Consider the following 17,737-nt stretch of genomic DNA (forward strand, 5'->3'; position numbering starts at 1 on the left):
ACTCCCAGTCACCCAAACCATTAGCAGTGAACCACACAGGAGTCTCCAGGTTGTGCCTCTTGTGGGACCCTAACCTAAATGAAATTGCAAATAACTGTCCACAAACAATAATCAGCCTTTCTGAGGTCCTGGAGAGATGAGTGTGAACAGAAAACCCAGGAAGAAACATTTGGTGAAGCCCCATTTCTTAGATAGGAGTTTGAGTCCCTTCTCCAAGGAAAGCTTCTCTTTATTTCTGCCCCCCGCCCAACAAACATAGCCCCAACCCCACTCAGCCACAGGACAAAGGCATTTATAACCGTTTTTCCTTTATTGTGATTAGTGGGGCACCCAGGAGGTTAAAATAGAGAACACATAAAGGGATGGACTCCACCCTCCCCCATTGACCATTGAGCCTTTTCTCTCTTTCCGGCTCAGTTTAGGCCTCTCCTTCTCCTGGGGCTTATGCTGGCCCAGGTCCCTGAGTCAGCCAGGTTCTCCCAGAGGAGGCCTGCCCAGCCACCATCACCGTTACTCGTGGGCTTCCCGGTACTGGTGTAGCAGGTCGCTGACATCTGTACTTTCCACTTTCACCCAACCATCTTCCTTCATGTGGTACACTGGGCAAATGAGAAAAGAGCACAGAGTGACCTTTCACTTCAACAAGTTACTGTTAATGGTGTTAAGGGGAAGGTGGCAACTCAAACATGCTCAAAACCCTTATTAGAAGGACTTTAGTGCCCCTCTTCTGACTCTGAAAACCCCCTCCCTGACACTTTGCCTCCTCTGAGTCTCCCAATTTTAAATCCCCCTCCCCCCAAGCATGGTGGTGGGAGCACAGGTCTCTTACTATTGACAACGCCTCCAGAATAGCTGTCTCTGTGGGTGGCATGAGCAATAGCCCTGCGGCCAAGGTCATAGGCCTCTTCAAGGCTAAGATTGGGCCGATAGCCACTGTCCATGACCCCGTAGGCATAAGTGTTCCCACTACCAGTGGAGAACATATTTCCTGAGAGCCGAGTCCCATCTTCATTCACATAGTAGAGTCCGGGACCCTACAAGATGAGAGAAGGTTCCAGGTTGCAATTGGAGAGGGAGATGTTGATAACATAGAGGATCAAGTGGGAGTCATAAAAAGTGACAAAAGAATGAATATTACCACAGGAACATTTGAATTAGGACATAGAATCATAGAATTTTAGAAATAAAAAAGGAAAAGCAAAGTTGAATGAGCTATTTTAACAAAAGGGATATGCAATGGTCCTAGAAACAGCCCATTTAGAACCGGAACAGTTCTACAACAAAGCATCCTGTATGCCACGGATCTTGCAGGGGAGTGTGCAATGGGGAGACAGATCTCTCATCCATGATGGGAGAGATGGAGAACAGAGAGCACCCACCTTCTTGTCCCAGCCACAGATCATACTGCCCATGGAAAGGCCCATGCCCCGGTACTGGCACATCATGTTGGCGAGCAGTTTGGAGGCTGCTGACACCGAGATACGCTCCCCGTTCCGCAGATAGTACAGCCTGGGGGGGGGGTGTTGAAATTTAGAGGTTGCAGTAGAAGATAGCTCTTTCCCACTTGATGGGGCAAGACAAGGTTGAAGAGATAAGCATTTGAAAGGAATTATTTTGTAGGATCTGAGCATCAGGGAAAGATTTGGAATTTAAAGTATCTAAAACACATAAAGAAAGCCTAGTAAGTAATACCATCCCACCAGGGTTGATGGTGTCAGTGCTAAATCATTGACAAATTATCTGGCTTATGGGCAGGAGTATAGTCTGAAATTTTGGAGGTTTTTATCACTAAAAGGGTGTTTTGTGAAATACTCTATTAGCACTAAGATGGGCCACATGGGACAAGGGTGAGGTGCAGTGCTGGGAGATCCAGGAATTGACCACTAAGCTGAAAAAGGGAGATGAGAAGCCTGCCTTACCTGCATTCCTTGGCCAGCAGACGCTCCCAGTATTGACAGTCCGCTGCACAGCCAGACATGGTGCCAAGCAGGTAAGGGTTAATCTCAATCACCTTGTTCGTCCGTAAGGTGGCTGGAAGAATATGGAGTTTTGAGAGAGGAGGGATGATCACACAGTTCTGTGTGTCCTAAATCAACATCCACTTTCACTTTGGTGCAGATGTTGGGCTCTTGCCGAGAGGAGAGCCCAGCTCCCCAGATTCTGCCTCCTGGAGCTCACACACTCACCAATGTAACTTCCAGCCGAGGCCCGAGAATCCACTGCTACAATCACTCCATGTTGGAACTTGAAGGCAAGCGTGGTGGTGCCATGGGCCATCTCAATCTGATTGTTTCTTTCTCTGTCTGCACCCAGGGACTGGAAGAAGTCAGTGGGCTAATAACAGAAGAGGTAGAGGCAATGAAAACTTCTGTAGCAGGGGGCTCCAGGAAAGGGTTTTAGAGAGTATGAGGATGAGGAGATATGCAGAAATTCTCTAACCATAAGGAGTCTCTAGAAGGAAATGGCTTGAGAGAAGGAAAAGAAGAGGCACATGTCACGAGCCTGGTCCATTTTCCAGTGCAATAGAAATGAAAGAAAACAAATGTTATTATAACTAAACATTTGAAGGATGACTTTAAGGGTTTTTTCCATGCACAGATCATTCCACCTTCACAAAACACCTTTTATTAACAGTATTCTCATTTTACAGACGAGGGACTTGAAACCTAGACTAAGTGACTTGTTCTAAATCACACAACACTGAGTTGCTGAGGCAGGCTAGACGCCAACGTTCATAGCTTTCCAAGACACTATACAGCCCCTATATCATATGATAAGCCCATGAAAAAGTCTTCATGACCTGTGTGGTGGAGAAAGGGCAGGAAAGCTCTCATCTTCCTATGGGAGCCTCCTCTTCACCTACAACTCTTTGCCCAAATCTGTGCCCCCATCCCCACGTGGCCTCTTCCCTGGGTCGGGCCCTGGATATTGCTCTGCTGGGCTGAAGGATGCTCCCTCCGCGTTTCCTCGCCTCTGCCTCCGGGCAGTCTCGAGGCAGACCCTCCGTTACTCTGCGCCCTCCTCCCCTCATCCCTCGAGGTTCCCTTACAGCCCAGACCTGCATTCCCCGGGGGAGGGCGAGCTCCGGAGATCGCATAGAGAAACTGTAGTGGCCCGGGTCCGAGCGATGCCTTCCTCCCGCCACCGGGAAAGCCCAGTCCGGCCGCTGCGCTGGGGGGGCTCCGCACACGTCCAGTAAAGCCATGATCGCCTGGCACCCGGAGATCCGTCGGCTCTCGGAGGAGGAAGTGAAAGCGAAAGCCACAGCTCGAAGGGGAGGGAGCCAGCATTTCTTCCACATCCCCTGCTCTTTCCGAGAAAAGGACGATGGTTGTCTGGACCAGGGATATCATAGTGGGAGTGGGTTTCTCTGCTCTACCTTCACGGAGGCCGGAGAAACGATGGTAAAGGATTGTCAGAAGAAAGGAAGACAAGGACGAGCACCTTCGAAAGCCCTTGGCGATAGATTAGGAGAGACACCTACAGGCCGGGCATCCTCTCGATACAGTGGGGTGGGGTCGTGTCACCTGAAGGCGTAGCCTCAACCAGAAGGCTAGTAATCAGCAAGGTGCTGGGAGCAGTTTGAAGTCGTGGGGGTGGGGGATGGGGAGAGGGAGTAATGAGCATTATTGTGTTAAAGTAGGGGATTGATAGGAGTACGTGGGGGCTCTGAGTCTTGAGAACAGGTCCTAGGGCAACAGGCAATAGAATGTACCCGCAGCGTGTGGGGAAGGGACGCCAAGGAGAGGGCGCAGTCTCTGACTCTTTCGACGTGGTCCCTCCTAGGGTCCCTCCCGGTTCAACGGTCTCCCTAACCTGCGGCCACCCACAAGAACATGCCCTTTTTGTCTTCCCCTGCTCCACCGCGAGCTGCCCTCTGCTTGGCGGGACGCTGCTGAGCTTAATTTCTCTGAGCCCCGCCCCTCCTCGCAACCTGCTCTGGCCTTATCTGCCCAGCAACTGCTAACGTCACACGACTCTGCCCACCCGCCAATGGGAGAGATTTACTAGATAACCCTGCCCACCACCCTGAGGTTTCCCCCGGCAGGTGCCAGTTCCGAGCCGCATAAGCCCTTCACAAGGGACCGGAGCCGGCGCGGATGAAGTGTGAGGCGCCGCCAGCCCCTGCGCGCGCTCGCACTTCCTCTGGCCGCGCGCCCTCCGTCTTCCACCTCAGGAAGGTCACGGCTCTGAGCTGCAGCTGCTGGCGCCCTGGCGGGGACCTTGCTCTTCCTTGGCGGCGGGCGCGGGGGGATGGGGAGGTGGAGGGGGGACTCAGGAAATAGAAAACTTAAGGGAGAAGATGGTGCACCTAGGGCTGTAAAACACTGAGGATGCTAAAGGAGGGTGACACCAGGCTGCTGAAAAGTTCGCTGCGAAAGACAATGGGCCTTTACGCGTGCCGGAAACACGAGAAACCACAGTACAAAACACCAATTTTATTATAAATATCAAGAATCCACAGGGTATTTATGGGGCAGCACATGTCTTTGGTCATACTGAAAGTAGCTGATCCCTTTCTGTACTTTCTGAATATTTCTCCTCATTTTCAGAGTGCTATTCACACCAAAGCATCAACCCTGGCTCTAAACCCAGTTACACTAAAAAGTTATAAATCCTGGTTTTCTTCCAGAAAGTCGGCATTATCAAGTGGAGCCTGGTGAAGAGGTAATACGCATGGCAAATTTTAGGGATCACCTAGGGAGTTACATTTTAGGATGTAACTACTCCTAGAAGCAGCTGTCTACTCTGCAGCTCAGGCAGGATCTTTGCTCCCAAATTCTCCACCACAGAGAGAAGAAAGGGGAGGGAGATAGTGTGTGCAGGTCCAAGAAGTCTTTCATTCTGGAGCACCTGCAGGAGCCTGCACCATGGTCCAGTAGCGTCCCCTATTCTCCATGAGCTGCTGGTGGGTTCCCGCCTCACAGATAGTGCCTCCTTCCAGAAAGAGGATGTGGTCAGCCTGCTCCACCAAGCTGAGATGCTGGGTGATGAGAAGCACAGAGCGAGAGCACCGTTCAGAGCTTTTATACAGGAGACGCTCCACCTGAGAAGACATACACCTTTGTCAGAGCCAGGGACCTCTCCCAACCCAGGGTGACATCTGTGTTTCCACAGCTGGGACAGACTTCACAAGATCACTGCTGCCTCTGACAACAACAACAAAGACACCGAAGATTCCCATTCTGAGTGCTTCTCTGCCAAACCTTTGTTTTGTTAAGGACTGTATACATGAGGTGGCAAAAGTGGGATGAAAGTAAGAGTCCTATGGCAAAACCCATAAAAGAAGAGTAAAGAGTATCGAATGTCTCTCCTCTCTACTTATGGATTGGGAATTTTTATATTAGATTTTAATCAAATATAACTTAGTAGTAAAATGCATGAGCTTTTCAGTCAGGCAGACCTGAATTTGGGTACAGGCTCTGCTATTCAATGGCTGTATGACCTTTAGCAGGTTATTCAGCCTCTCTTAGCCTCCATTTTGTCATCTGGAGAACAAGGATCACAATGCCCAGCTCACAAGAATCCATGATGAATAAATGAGATGGTACATGTAAAGGGCCTAGTAATGTCTGGCACATAGTACAAGCTTAATTAATATTAATATTTTTAGGACAGTCTTTTCCTTATGTTTGGCTTTAAAGGTTCAGAGGCTGTAGATAGTCTCTTTTAACTGGTTCTAGGTGTCTTGGGGAGAAGCTAATGGGAACAAAGAATTTAAAGGACTGGTTTGTATAATTATGCTATTAGTTTAACTATCACGAGATAAGTAAAGGAAGCAAGATGGGTGGGATATAGGCATTCAGATGACTCTCACCCGTAACTGGCTGTTTGCATCCAGGGCACTGGTGGCATCATCCAAGATAAGGACACGTGGTTTACGGATCAGTGCTCGGGCCAAGGCCACTGCCTGTCGCTGACCCCCTGACAGCTGGCTCCCAGCTTCCCCTACCTCTGCAGAGATAAAAGCCAAGATGAGAGCTGGATAGCCACATGTGCACACGCACACACACACAGACACACACACAGACACACCAAGGACTGATGGATGCAGCTGGATAGGGGAGGTTCTAGGAAGGTGAATGGGGTTCCGAGTATGTGAGGATGAAGAGACCATAGGAACAAGACCTTACAACTTCGAATTGATGTCCATGGGGCAGGAGAGATTTAAGAGTGAAGGCAGGACTACTGGGGTTTCAGTAAAGGTAAAGATGATGAGTGATGAGATGGATGGAGAGAGTACCTGTGTCATAGCCCTGAGGGAGTCCAACGATGAAACTATGAGCCCCAGATTCTACTGCAGCAGCTGTGATTTCCTCCATAGTTGGCTTCTGGATCAGGCCATAGGCAATATTTTCTCGAAGACTTCTTCCAAATAGCTGTGGCTCTTGTCTCACTGCAGCCACCTGAGACAAAAAATTATGAACAGTCATAGAACAAGGAACACAGGAGTATGGTTATCTGGAGATGGACAATTCAAAATCTTTATTGAGAGCATATTGCAAAATCACATGCTCTCTCTCCTGACCACACCCCCATCTCCACCCGAGGTCTCCTATCATTCCCTAACCCTCCTTTAAGAGTGATCAGTCTTCTTACTTGATGCTCTCTGCCCTCCCCCATGCCACCTTCTTGCTCACCTGGCTGTGCAGATAGTGGTGCTCATATTGGGAAAGAGGCTTCCCATCCAGCAGCAGCTGCCCCTGGGTGGGCTGGTACAGATTCTGCAGCAGGGCAGCCACTGTGCTCTTCCCAGACCCATTGGGTCCCACTAACGCTGTCACCTCACCAGGACGTAGGGTGAATGTCAGCCCCTGGAGGCCAGAGAATCGCACAATAAGAGTCAGACCAAGGCCCCTGACCTTGAGACTGTCATTGTCTTGTTACATAGCATGACATCTTACCCCAGAGAAGAAAGGAGAAAACTCCTACCCTCCCACGTATACAGGTTTATGGGATGATGCCTCCCCAAATAGTGAAAATGGAAGATGAGACAAAGACAAGGGTGAAGACCGAGCACCACTATGCCACACACTTGATATCAAATACCACCAGAAAACAGGCAAAAATTACATTAGGAAACACAAATGGAAATAAAAAGAAAGTGTGGAAGACTGGGGATGGATTTTGCTGCAACAATTCCTTGGAATGTAAGAAACTTCTCTTTGAAACCTCTTCTGCCATTCTCCTTGGGATCCCAAACTAGTACTTGAGTTTGGGAAAGATTTATGGAACAGATGATGCTTATTACTGCCTTTAAAAAGTTAGGAAGGATCTGTGCTTGGTGATAAGCAGGCTACATGCAGGAAGAAAACTTAGGATGGCAGAGTTAAGCGTGGGGTCAGCGGAGTACAGGGATTGGTAGGTTGTACCTGCAACACTGGGACATCTGGACAGTTTGAGTAGGCAAAGGAGATGTCTTGGAACTGGACAAGACCCTCCAAGTTTAAGGAAGTCAACAGACCACTGGGTGGGCAGCAAGGGGTCCGATCCAGGTATTCAAATATTTTCTCTGAGGAGCCCACAGCCTTCTGTACACGTGGGTAGGTGGACAGCAGTACCTGGAAGGAGGTGTGAATAGTGAGAAAGTGTGGGGAGCCCTAATCTGCTTGCCAGCATTACGTGATATGAGCAGGTAAAGAACAGAAGGAAAGTGGACAGATGGTGATGGAATGGGGGGAGGAATAGCACCGGGGAGTGAAACGGGAGGGACCTCACCTCAACAGCTGTGGTGAACTGGATCTGGTAGAGAACAAATGTGACAAGGTTCCCACTGCTCACAGCCCCACTTGTCACCAGGTGCCCACCCATGTACAGGATTCCCACCTTCAGCAGCATCCCTGAGATCTGTACAGAGACCACAGAAAAGGGGGATTGTGGTAGAAAATCTAGAGGGTACACAAAAAACCAGAGTCATTAGCATAAAGGAGATATAAAATCCCCCTCCCCCAATTAACAGCAGCAGGCTCAATAGGCAGAAAGGAGGAAAACCATCAGGAGCCCACAGAAACTGACTCAAATGCACATCACAGAAGTCACCATTATCTTCATTACCATCACCATTACCACCTTGTTTGGGTATGATTTTACTCTTCACAAAAGGCTTCATGAATGTGATGTCAATTAAAACTCATATCAAGGGCCCTATAAAGAAAGTTATATCATGCCCATTTTTTTAAAATGAGGAAACAGTCTCAGAAAAGGTAAGTTACTTGCCCATGGTTGCAGGGCTAGTAAATGGCAGAATCAAGGCAGGAACTTCCGATTACGAGTCTAGTTCTTTTTCCATCACATCATAGATGCCCTTCATCTCTGCCTTCCATTATTCCCATGGCTCTCACTAGCACAGCCATACAGTATCAGCATGAAGTGGGCCCACGTGTAGGAATTTATGGCTCCCTGAGCTGCCCCTGAGAGGCAAAGGAAGGCCCTAGAACTGGAAGACATGGCATCACTCTAATCCATGTGTTTGACACATAGATTTTGTGTACCATAGTAAAAGGAAGGCACCTAGCATCCCTAAAAAGAGGGAGGAGGTTAGGGACACTGAGTGGAGTAATTAAGCCTCAGGTCACTCAGATGAAAACACTGAACCAACTATTTCCCAGTGGAGGAGGAGTGGGAGCAGGGTCGTGGATAAGGGAATGGAGTTGAGGCATCTTAGGGATGAGGGAATGGGTATTCATCTCCAGGTGCTCACACTGGTGGTCCAGAGGTTGACTGCATAGGCCACGGCCTTCTTCTGGTTGAGTGTCTTCATTTCCTGAAGCTTTTGCCTATACTTCTGGGCCTCACCCTCCTCATTGGCAAAGCTCCGGACTGTAGGCATAGCTGACAGAGCCTCAATAGCCACCTGGCTGGACTGTGCCCGAGACTCCAGCAACTGTACTTCCAGTGACTGTGGAGACATGGACAAGAGGTGTCACACATGGTTGGCAAATCATAAGGGATACTAATACCTGAATTAACTAGTTGGAAATTAAAGGTGAGAGGCAGAGGGACAGAAGAGAAGAGAAAGGCACACAGCTATGTCCTCTGATACTAAAGTGATCCAGGGGAGAGGAAAATGACCCAATGGGTGGGGGATCATATTCTTAAAGACAGATGGTGGGCAGGAGTTAGAAGAGAAGACAGGGAATATGAAGGATGTTGAGCAATCTGGGAACATGAACTATAGGGACAAGGAGTTCCATGAAGATGGAGAATCAGTAAGGATACCAAGAAAGTTGTACTGAATACAATCTGAGAGGAACTGAGTCTGCCAAGTCTGGAGATGAGGGTCTGTGTAGGTGCAGCCAACTCCCTGGACGTACCTGGAACCACTTTCCCAGCTTCTTAGGCAGAAGGAAAAGCAGAGGCAGGGCGGCCAGCGTGACCATGGTGAGGGACAATGACCCCCAGAGCATGAGCCCCAAGAGGCACAGCCCTCGCACCAGGTACCATAGCAATAGGCTCAGCTCCTGACTCAGAGATTCACTCAGGGCGGACGTGTCCTCTGTTACCCGAGATGTGATGGCACCTGCCAGGGTCAGAAAGGAGAGAGTGGAGTGAAAGAGACAGGTTCAGAGTGATGAGAGGAAGGAACAATGAGCCAGGGTGCCAGGGATAGGGTGGGCAACACAGATTCCAAGGAGGCTAGGGAAGCCAAGGTTAGGGACTTGGGGAGGTTTGGGAATCTCAATGCACAGAGAATGAGTGTTAGAGAGGAAAAGCCTGGTCAGAGCCCTTCATTATAACTATAAAGAAATGGATGCACATGTAAATTACAGTTCCTCTGAAAGCCTTCTGTTCCTTAAAGAAGTTGAATATCCCGTGCTATAAACATGGCAGAGAGAGCTTAAACTGGTCATATAACAGAGATAGAGGGGAAGGAAGGGTGCCGCTAAAAAAGCAGCCCAGGAATCTGTAATGAGCACCACACTGGGAACCAAGTGACTGAGGTTCTAACTCCAAGCCTGTCTCCAGCCATATGTGAACATACCAGTTTTAGCATTGAAAGTCTAGGCCTCAATTTTCTGCTCTGTAAAATGAGGCAGTTCAACCCATGATCTCAAAATTTCCAGGTTTGAAGTTCTGTAGTTTCTATCTAGGGACACATAGGAATAGACGTATGGGAAAGTCCTGAACGAAAACACAAAGTCGTGTTTTTTTAAGGTAAAGAGGACAACATTTTGCTACTGAGGTACGTCAAGAATAAGAAATAACAATGCGTATGTGTTGTGGGGGTTAGTGATCAAGGTTATAGGGAAGTATGGGGCAGAAATATGGGGATATGAACAGTACACGGGTATATAATAAGTTCCATGAGAAACCTGTTTGGTTCTGTTGGAAAAACTCTGTCTCTTGGCGCAGGACTGCCCGAAACACTTCTCCTTGCAAGTGGCTGTGCACTCGGCCCATGGTGCTGTTATAGATCCCATCGCCCATGAACTCCAACACTGCACTAGAGAGAGGAGGGAGAAGGAGGGTAGAGGTGTGCTCAGGAGACAGAGCGAAGGTCCCAGGTATCCCCACACAAATGCATTTTGGACATCAGCCCCATCTTCCAACTCCCTGTTTTCTAAGGTTGCCCATCCTCAGCCCCCAGACCTGGCTATGGTGAGAATGGACATGAGAGTTATGTTTCGGGTGAAGGCAGTGGCAGCTGCATCTTGGAGAATCCAGTCAGTGAGGCGGCCCGTGAAAAATGGAATGGCCATCTCCCCTGGAGAGAGAGAAGAGATTGGTCAGCCACAAATATGAAGTCTAAGCAGGCCAGCTCCAATCAGCCTGCCCTCGACGCCTCTCCTCTCACGATGATCGCGGAAGGCAGCAGCAGAAAGAGGACACGGGTCACGTTCCCGCGCCTGAATAGGCTGCCCTGGAAATCACAGCCCATGGTCTCCCCGCCAGACCTTTCAGGGGTTTAGTTAAGAAGGACAGAGATGATGGAGTAGAACACCGTCCTGTTAGATATGAGGACGCTCTTCCCCAGAGGGAAGGATTTGCCCACGGCGGCGTGGTGCGGTGAAACAAGACCTGGGGTGGGACTGGAGCCCGGGACGGGACTGGAGCCCGGGACTCCTGCCTCCCACCCAGTCCGGTGCTCTTTCCTCTGCACGAAGTGGTCCCCGGACCCGAGCTGGGTCGCCGTCCCCTGACCCACATTCCCAGAACCCACGCTACTCTACCTCACTGAGCATCACTCTTGATTCCTGCCCAGTCCCCTTGCATCCTCCCCTCTGCCCTGCGTCCCCCTTACCAAGACAGGAGAGGACCAACAGGACCAGGACCAGCGGGAGGCGGTGTATCTCCGAGCCCAGGCAGCCTAGAAGCCTACGCACAGCGTCTCCAGAGCCCCCACGACCGCCGGGCACCCAGAGGCTCCCGAGCTTGTGCCACAGGGCGGCTGCGGGCAGTGCCGCCGCGTAGCTGACCACGAAGGCGTCCAAGCGACTCCCCCAGTGCAGGAGCCTGGTGCTGTCCGCGTCCCTGGGGACTCCCCAGGAACCCAGCTCTCGGAACAAGGCGAGTCCAGGCAGGGCCAAGCCCAGCGCCGCCGCCAGGGGCTCCAGAGCCGCCAGCCATCCCCGGACCCTGGCGCTGTCGCTCTTGGAGCCAGCCGTTGCCTTGAGGACCCCGCGGGCCCCCAGCCACAGCACGGCCCCCCGGCTCAAGCCCACCACGCAGACCCGGAGCAGCGGCAGCGCCGTGGGCACCAGCAGGGAGATTCGGGGCAGCGCGTGCCGGAGCAGCACCCAGTCGGCGAGAAGTAGCAGCGTTGCCCCCAGCCACGCGAGGGAAGCTCGGGAGACAGAAAAGCACCCGCAGGGAGCGGGGAACCCTGAGCTGGCCATGGCGCGCGGGCGCTGTCCCGGGTCCCGTCCCGGCCTGGGACTCTCCGCTGTCCCCGCGGGGCCGGGGTCTCTGGGCGCTGTCGGAGTCCGCCGGGACCCGCGGCTGGGGGAGGAGTAGGGGCGGGCCGAGGCGGGCCTCTCGGAAAGTCCCAGGAACCGGCTGATCCTGGTCGCGCTAGCGAGAAGTGCAGCCGTTTAGGGGAAATCGAAAGCGGCCGCTGGCTCACTAGATCCGCCCACTTCCAAAAGTGGCCCGCCCAAACTATCTGGGGAGCAGGCGTTGAAATCAGATCTGATGTTCCGGGGAGCAATCCTGGTGCCCCATTTTCTCCCTTACTTTCTCTCAGGCACAGCCTTACTTCATCTTCCCGCCTCCTCCACATCCACTTGCAGGAACTTTCTCCCCACAGCCTCAGGGCGGGGCTCTTTCGTCACCTGTCTCCGGGCAGATCTGCCTGGCACAGGTTAGTGCCTCACCGAGAGGACGCAGCGCCCCCTGGCGGGCTTCGTGAAGGGGCGGGGCTATGGGCTGAGCGCAGCGCGCCGTCCCAGTCGCAAACCAGTGCCCCAAGCAGCGAGCATCGCGGCGCCTCGCTGAGATGCTGCGGGCGGGAGCACCAACCCCGGACTTACCCCGGGCCGGAGAAGTCCACACCGGGGTAATGGGTCTGGGCTCGAGGGTTAGCAAAGGGGTGGAAGAGGTGGAGCGGGCGCGGGATCTTGGAACCGCCAAGAAGTGAAACGTAGGAAGGTGGCTTGCGGCAGCCAGTGCTTGCACTCCGCAGTGAACACAGGGTGTCCCTGTTCTGAAGTGGGTCGTCTAGGGGTCCGTGAAGGAACGGGGCACGCGAGGCTGGCGGAGAAGGGGGTGCTTTGGCGCTTAACCGGAGGCGTCAAGGGGAAGCGGCTGTAAAGCGCTTTCGCTTTCACTCTGGTCTAGACAGTGGGGGCTGGTTAAATCAAGAGAGGGGATTGGGGACGGTGCAAACACATGAGAAAATGGGGCCCTGATTGTGGTAGAACAGCACTTGGGAGAAGAGAATATGGGCACTTACTGAGAAGGACCAGCTGTTCAGACACACCCTCCATGTACTTCTCCCTGGGTAACTCGTAGCCCAAAGCACCGATAATGGGGGTTCTGTGTGAGCCCGTGATGCCCTTCCCCATCCTGACCCCAGAAGGCTCCTGCTTGGCCCAGGTGCTGCCATTCTCCCTTCCCTGTGTCTTCCCTACCCGCTCCCATGCGCCCGCTGGGTGGATGCGCCTGCTCAGGATGGGTGCCTGGAGCAGGTGGTGGCCCCAAGACTGGCTGGCTTCTGCGCTCAGAATACTGCCACCACTCTTGGCTTGGGGCGGCTTTGTTATAGAAGAATAGCCTCAAGGATGTTACCCCTGTTCTTTGTCCCTCTATTCCCTAGGTCAGTATGTCCGAAAGTGCAATCAGGGTAGTATCTCTGGGGGCCAGAGTAACTTATGGAGTGGGGAGAAAGGTAGCAGTAAAACCATTTATGAGCTGGAAAATCTCTCCTCACTGCCAAATGAGCAGTGGAAAGTAGGAAGCAGAAGTCAAAACAAGAGATGGGAGTTAGATCTAGGATTTAGTCCCAGGTCTCCTATTTATTCTGGGTGACCTTGGATACATGATTTGCCTTTTCTATGACTCAGTTTCCTCTTTTAAATCCAGGATCTTGAAGGCTCCTTCTTATTCAACAGGAGTAGGAAAAGTATAGCTTTATTCTTCCCCACTCTTCCTTGATTCTTTTCTTGACCTAGAAAAGTCAGCTCAAACTCCCCAATCAAATCCTCTCTTGGTACAGAGCTCTTCCCCTGGCTACTGATATATCTATTTAGCTCTTGATCAGAAACCCATTCAGTGAAACTTTCACTGCAAATCATCTGTGTGTTGCTTGTCACTTCCCTCCTGCCTTGACTCCTGGCCATGCTAACCACTGACCTCCTCAATGTTTTACACCGTTCAGCAGATGAATGAACTCACTTTTGATTAGGTGGAGGTGGGTGGAGGATTCTGGGCCAAAAAAAGACCTGACCCTGTTTCCCAGGTTCACAGGAACTTGCTGTGTGTTGGGTCTGTAGCACATGTGCACAGACAGTGAGCACATGTGGTGGAGGTAATTCACTGTGGGGCTTCTTCGCTGGGGTTGGGAGGTTCTCCCCTGAACCCACCCCTCAGAGGGAGCACTTCTGTCTCTAGGAGCTCATCCCCACCTCTCTCTTCAGAGTGGAAAGGATTCCACTTAGGAAACTGGGGCTTATGGATACGGCTCTTTCTGTGTTGTATCACAGCCAGGCTGTGACAGTTCCCTGCGGCCAGAAGAAGCAATGAAGAAAGTGGAAAGGTGAAGGGAAAAAACTGTACTGGGAGTCAGTTCTGGCCTGAATTACTGTGTGACCCCAAGCCAGCCACCTTCCTTTTTGGGAATGTTTCCTCTTCTGTAACATGAGCGGATCAAGGACCTTCCTGCTCTGACATTCCATATTCTGTGTCTCTGCAGACAACCATCATGGCAGTGGAGTTTGATGGAGGTGTTGTGGTGGGCTCTGATTCCCGGGTGTCTGCGGGGTGAGTACCAGTGAAGATATACATTTGGAAGAAGGCTAATAACCCCAAATATACATTTTTCTTACCCATTCACAAAAATACTGGTAGGGTGGAGCTTTGGGGAAATGGAGCTGACCTTTCTGAAAAGCCACTATAATAAGATATTGGGTGGGTGCTTGGGTCTGAATTCATGGAGGAGTATCTGGGGTCTGAATGTGGTCTGTCTCTGCAGTGTACATGGACCAGTGTAAAGGAATAGGATCTGAGAAGGGGACAGCAGATAGATTTGTGAGGGGGCGTCCTTCCATCGATGGTTAGAGATAAAAAAGTTGGTTCTGTCAAGCAGATATCTGGTTTCTCATTTATCACGTGTCGTATGAATTTTGTCTCCTCTCCCCTCTTAGCCAGTTTCCTCATGTGCAAAATGAGTACATGGAATTAGATCGATATCACTTGCATTATGTTTCATAGGATATAACTCCCTTAAGATGGTTAATAGCAAAGAAAACTTGATCAGACACATTTTTCTTAACTTAGTACTTTTTGCTTCATTATAAATTAAGTCTAATTTTTATGAATACTTGCAGTGATTTGTTTATCTGAGACAATTTTTTCCTTCCAGCTTTAACCTAAGCATTAAGTTTCAGCTATTCTCTTGTCAAGTAAGTTTGAGACATATTGGGTGATCCACCTCAAAGTTTCCTGCAACTCTAACACAGATGACTGTTGACCCCATCCTGACAGAGAGGCGGTGGTGAACCGAGTGTTTGACAAGCTGTCCCCCCTACACCAGCGCATCTACTGTGCACTCTCTGGTTCAGCAGCCGACGCTCAGGCTGTGGCTGACATGGCCACCTACCAGCTGGAGCTCCATGGGTATGAAGCTCCGGGATCCTGACTCCACACCCGCTAGAGCTCCCCCAACCCTGAACCCCTATACGGTGTCCTGTTCCAGGAGCACTGCATTGGGAAATGAAAATTTGTTTCAGCTCCTGCTTTTGTTAGCTTTGAACTGGCACCTGAATCTCTCTAAGCCATTTTCTGCAACTGTGAAGTGGAGATAGTAGTATCTACCCTATCTGGCCAGATGGTTATTTTGAAAATCAAATGATGTATGTGAAAGCAGTTTGGAAACTGTAAGTCACTATCCTAATATAGAAAATCAGGAAGAAAATTATGAAGTAGCACACCAAAGTATCAGGCAGCTACAGTATGAAAAATCAGGGTCATTGGGACAGAAGTAAAGCTTATCTGCTTTTACCCATAAGGGCAGAGCCCTTGCAGCCAAAAGAGTTATGTCATTGGGCGATGGGGAGAGGGGCTGAGTGAAAGAAGGTGAACAACTTTAAGCTGCTTACCAGTTGGTGGTGTGGGACCCTAGTTCTCCTGTGCATGTGGGAGGGAAGCTAGAGTTTGAACTGTTGCAGCTGTAGGTTTCAGGTGTTACTTGGTGGGGACGATGGTAATGGCACAGGAAGGTGACACTTAAAATTATATCAACCTTTATTCCTAACACTTCCTTCAGGGTGGAACTGGAAGAACCTCCACTTGTTCTGGCTGCTGCAAACGTGGTGAGGAATATCACCTACAAATATCGGGAGGACTTGTCTGCACATCTCATGGTAGCTGGCTGGGACCAGCATGAAGGCGGCCAGGTGAGTCCTTCCCAACACACTCCCCACCTTGGACTTCCCCACTCCCCTATAGATGGAGATGGGGGTCATATGTCATTCTAGCAATGAGCTCCAAAGACACTGCCTCTAAAAGCATGCTACAGTCTCAACCACTGCGGATATGAGATACTGGTACAGAGACCACCTGCTTGTCTCAGTGGGAAGGAGAGACTTGATGATCCTTTAGTCTGACCTGAGGATGCCTCCCCCAGGTATATGGAACACTGGGAGGAATGCTGACTCGACAGCCCTTTGCCATCGGTGGCTCTGGCAGCACCTATATCTACGGTTATGTGGATGCAGCATATAAACCAGGCATGTCTCCTGAGGAGTGCAGGCGCTTCACCACAGATGGTAACTAACCAAGTGGCTGGGTACCTGGGGAGGGTTTTTAAACATGGAAAGGAAGTAGATTATGAAGAATAGGCAGAGGAATACATGGGTGACCGTTTAATTTACTGATCAAACTGGGATTCTTTTGAGAGTGAAAGGGGGCAGGATAAATGCTAAACTATTTGGGACTTTGGGACAACAGGGATAAATCAGGACTGTTCTGGGTAAACCAAATTAATATATACAGTCACCGTAAGAACGAGTGGTGTACTGGGGCTGGCTTGGGCCAACTCATGAGAACTGACTGTTAAATATCCAAGGATTTGTGAGCTGCTTGTTAAGCTATTTGTAACTTGAAATCAATCACGGTGGGAGTATTTATACCATGGACCTCAGCAGATGCTACATACAAAGGATTTTTCTTTTTAAGGTGGTTTACCAGCACACCACTAAGCATGCCTCTCTGGAAGATGTGATTTTTTTTCTTTTTCCCCTATTTTTTTTTATTGTGGTAAAACATACATAATAATTGCCATTTTAAGCATTTAAAAATATACAACTGCATGGAATTAATTACATTCACAATGCTGTGCAACCACTACCTCTATCTAGTTCCAAATTTGGAAGATGGATTTTGAGGTGAAATTGGTAGTGGGCATATGGACGGGAGGGGAACGAAAAGATTTTTGAAGCCAAGCCATTCTCTCTCCCTGTCTCCCACTTGAAACCCTCTGCAGCTATCGCTCTGGCCATGAGCCGGGATGGCTCTAGTGGAGGTGTCATCTACCTGGTCACTATTACAGCTGCTGGTGTGGACCATCAAGTAATCTTGGGCAACGAGCTGCCGAAATTCTATGATGACTGAATCTTCTTCAGACTTTCCTTCCTTGTTTTGTAATAAACTCTCTCGGACCAGATCCCAGTATGGTCAATGGTCAATGGGAAATGGGTGCTCAGAGAGATGAAGCTTAGGGGAGGGGGCTTCTTTCCTCCAAGATGTCAGCATACCCTTTTAATTATTTTGTCCCAGGTCTAAAACATCTTTCCCAGAGAAAGAAGGGGAGAGTATACTAGTAGAAAGAGCCCCATGCAAGACAGGCATGTTGTACTGAGTGATTTTGAAATATTACAAACAACAAAAATTCTCATTCTGATACCCAAGGGTTGAGGGTACAAGTGAGGAGATGGGAGGAGTTGGACCCACTCCTTTAAGGCTAAGACTGATCAGTGGACAAGACAGCTACACACATGAAAATCAGCCAAGAGCAACAGCAAACTCACATGTAAAAGAATTCCTTTCATAATGCTTTAATTCACATGAAAGATCAATGTAT

General features: G+C 50.0%; 3 protein-coding genes across 4 annotated transcripts; 1 reads left to right on the forward strand and 2 right to left on the reverse strand.

Annotated features, from left to right (window-relative positions):
- Window positions 1–291: 291 nt before the first annotated feature.
- On the reverse strand, window positions 292–3,225 carry PSMB8 (proteasome 20S subunit beta 8). Its single transcript, XM_063097811.1, has 6 exons — window positions 3,059–3,225; window positions 2,187–2,334; window positions 1,920–2,031; window positions 1,380–1,509; window positions 830–1,034; window positions 292–599 (listed from the first exon to the last, which is right to left on the reverse strand). Exons 1-6 carry the CDS (start codon window positions 3,203–3,205, stop codon window positions 511–513), a joined length of 831 nt encoding a protein of 276 aa, XP_062953881.1. The 5' UTR covers window positions 3,206–3,225; the 3' UTR covers window positions 292–510.
- Window positions 3,226–4,424: 1,199 nt separating this feature from the next.
- TAP1 (transporter 1, ATP binding cassette subfamily B member) lies at window positions 4,425–12,017 on the reverse strand. 2 transcript variants are annotated; one of them, XM_063097087.1, is made up of 11 exons: window positions 11,243–12,017; window positions 10,591–10,705; window positions 10,314–10,444; window positions 9,315–9,520; window positions 8,702–8,899; window positions 7,720–7,848; window positions 7,374–7,562; window positions 6,642–6,815; window positions 6,245–6,407; window positions 5,819–5,955; window positions 4,425–5,047 (listed from the first exon to the last, which is right to left on the reverse strand). In XM_063097087.1, exons 1-11 carry the CDS (start codon window positions 11,835–11,837, stop codon window positions 4,841–4,843), a joined length of 2,244 nt encoding a protein of 747 aa, XP_062953157.1. In that variant the 5' UTR covers window positions 11,838–12,017; the 3' UTR covers window positions 4,425–4,840. The 2 variants fall into 2 exon arrangements, with proteins under 2 accessions (XP_062953157.1, XP_062953156.1); XM_063097086.1 differs by having other exon boundaries at window positions 4,425–4,984; window positions 11,243–11,924.
- Window positions 12,018–12,410: 393 nt separating this feature from the next.
- Window positions 12,411–17,310, forward strand: PSMB9 (proteasome 20S subunit beta 9). The gene is made up of 6 exons (XM_063097907.1): window positions 12,411–12,496; window positions 14,351–14,418; window positions 15,142–15,273; window positions 15,923–16,052; window positions 16,283–16,424; window positions 17,141–17,310. Exons 1-6 carry the CDS (start codon window positions 12,437–12,439, stop codon window positions 17,266–17,268), a joined length of 660 nt encoding a protein of 219 aa, XP_062953977.1. The 5' UTR covers window positions 12,411–12,436; the 3' UTR covers window positions 17,269–17,310.
- Window positions 17,311–17,737: the final 427 nt, after the last annotated feature.

Source organism: Cynocephalus volans, chromosome 5 (genome assembly GCF_027409185.1).
Source record: "Cynocephalus volans isolate mCynVol1 chromosome 5, mCynVol1.pri, whole genome shotgun sequence".
Lineage (NCBI taxonomy): Eukaryota > Metazoa > Chordata > Mammalia > Dermoptera > Cynocephalidae > Cynocephalus > Cynocephalus volans.

What these genes read in the sequence shown, in the direction of transcription:
- PSMB9 (XM_063097907.1), top strand. Translation starts at nt 12,437, where the DNA reads ATGCTGCGGGCGGGAGCACCAACCCCGGACTTACCCCGGGCCGGAGAA. An exon ending in CCGGAGAAGTCCACACCGGG is followed by an intron (nt 12,497 to 14,350) that starts GTAATGGGTCTG and finishes GTGTCTCTGCAG; the next exon opens with ACAACCATCATGGCAGTGGA. An exon ending in GATTCCCGGGTGTCTGCGGG is followed by an intron (nt 14,419 to 15,141) that starts GTGAGTACCAGT and finishes CCATCCTGACAG; the next exon opens with AGAGGCGGTGGTGAACCGAG.
- PSMB8 (XM_063097811.1), bottom strand. Translation starts at nt 3,205, where the DNA reads ATGGCTTTACTGGACGTGTGCGGAGCCCCCCCAGCGCAGCGGCCGGAC. An exon ending in CCCTCCCCCGGGGAATGCAG is followed by an intron (nt 2,335 to 3,058) that starts GTCTGGGCTGTA and finishes TTCTGTTATTAG; the next exon opens with CCCACTGACTTCTTCCAGTC. An exon ending in TCTGTGGCTGGGACAAGAAG is followed by an intron (nt 1,035 to 1,379) that starts GTGGGTGCTCTC and finishes CTCATCTTGTAG; the next exon opens with GGTCCCGGACTCTACTATGT.
- TAP1 (XM_063097087.1), bottom strand. Translation starts at nt 11,837, where the DNA reads ATGGCCAGCTCAGGGTTCCCCGCTCCCTGCGGGTGCTTTTCTGTCTCC. An exon ending in TTTCCAACAGAACCAAACAG is followed by an intron (nt 9,521 to 10,313) that starts GTTTCTCATGGA and finishes TGACCCTGGCAG; the next exon opens with GTGCCATCACATCTCGGGTA. An exon ending in CCCTCAGGGCTATGACACAG is followed by an intron (nt 5,956 to 6,244) that starts GTACTCTCTCCA and finishes TTATCTCTGCAG; the next exon opens with AGGTAGGGGAAGCTGGGAGC.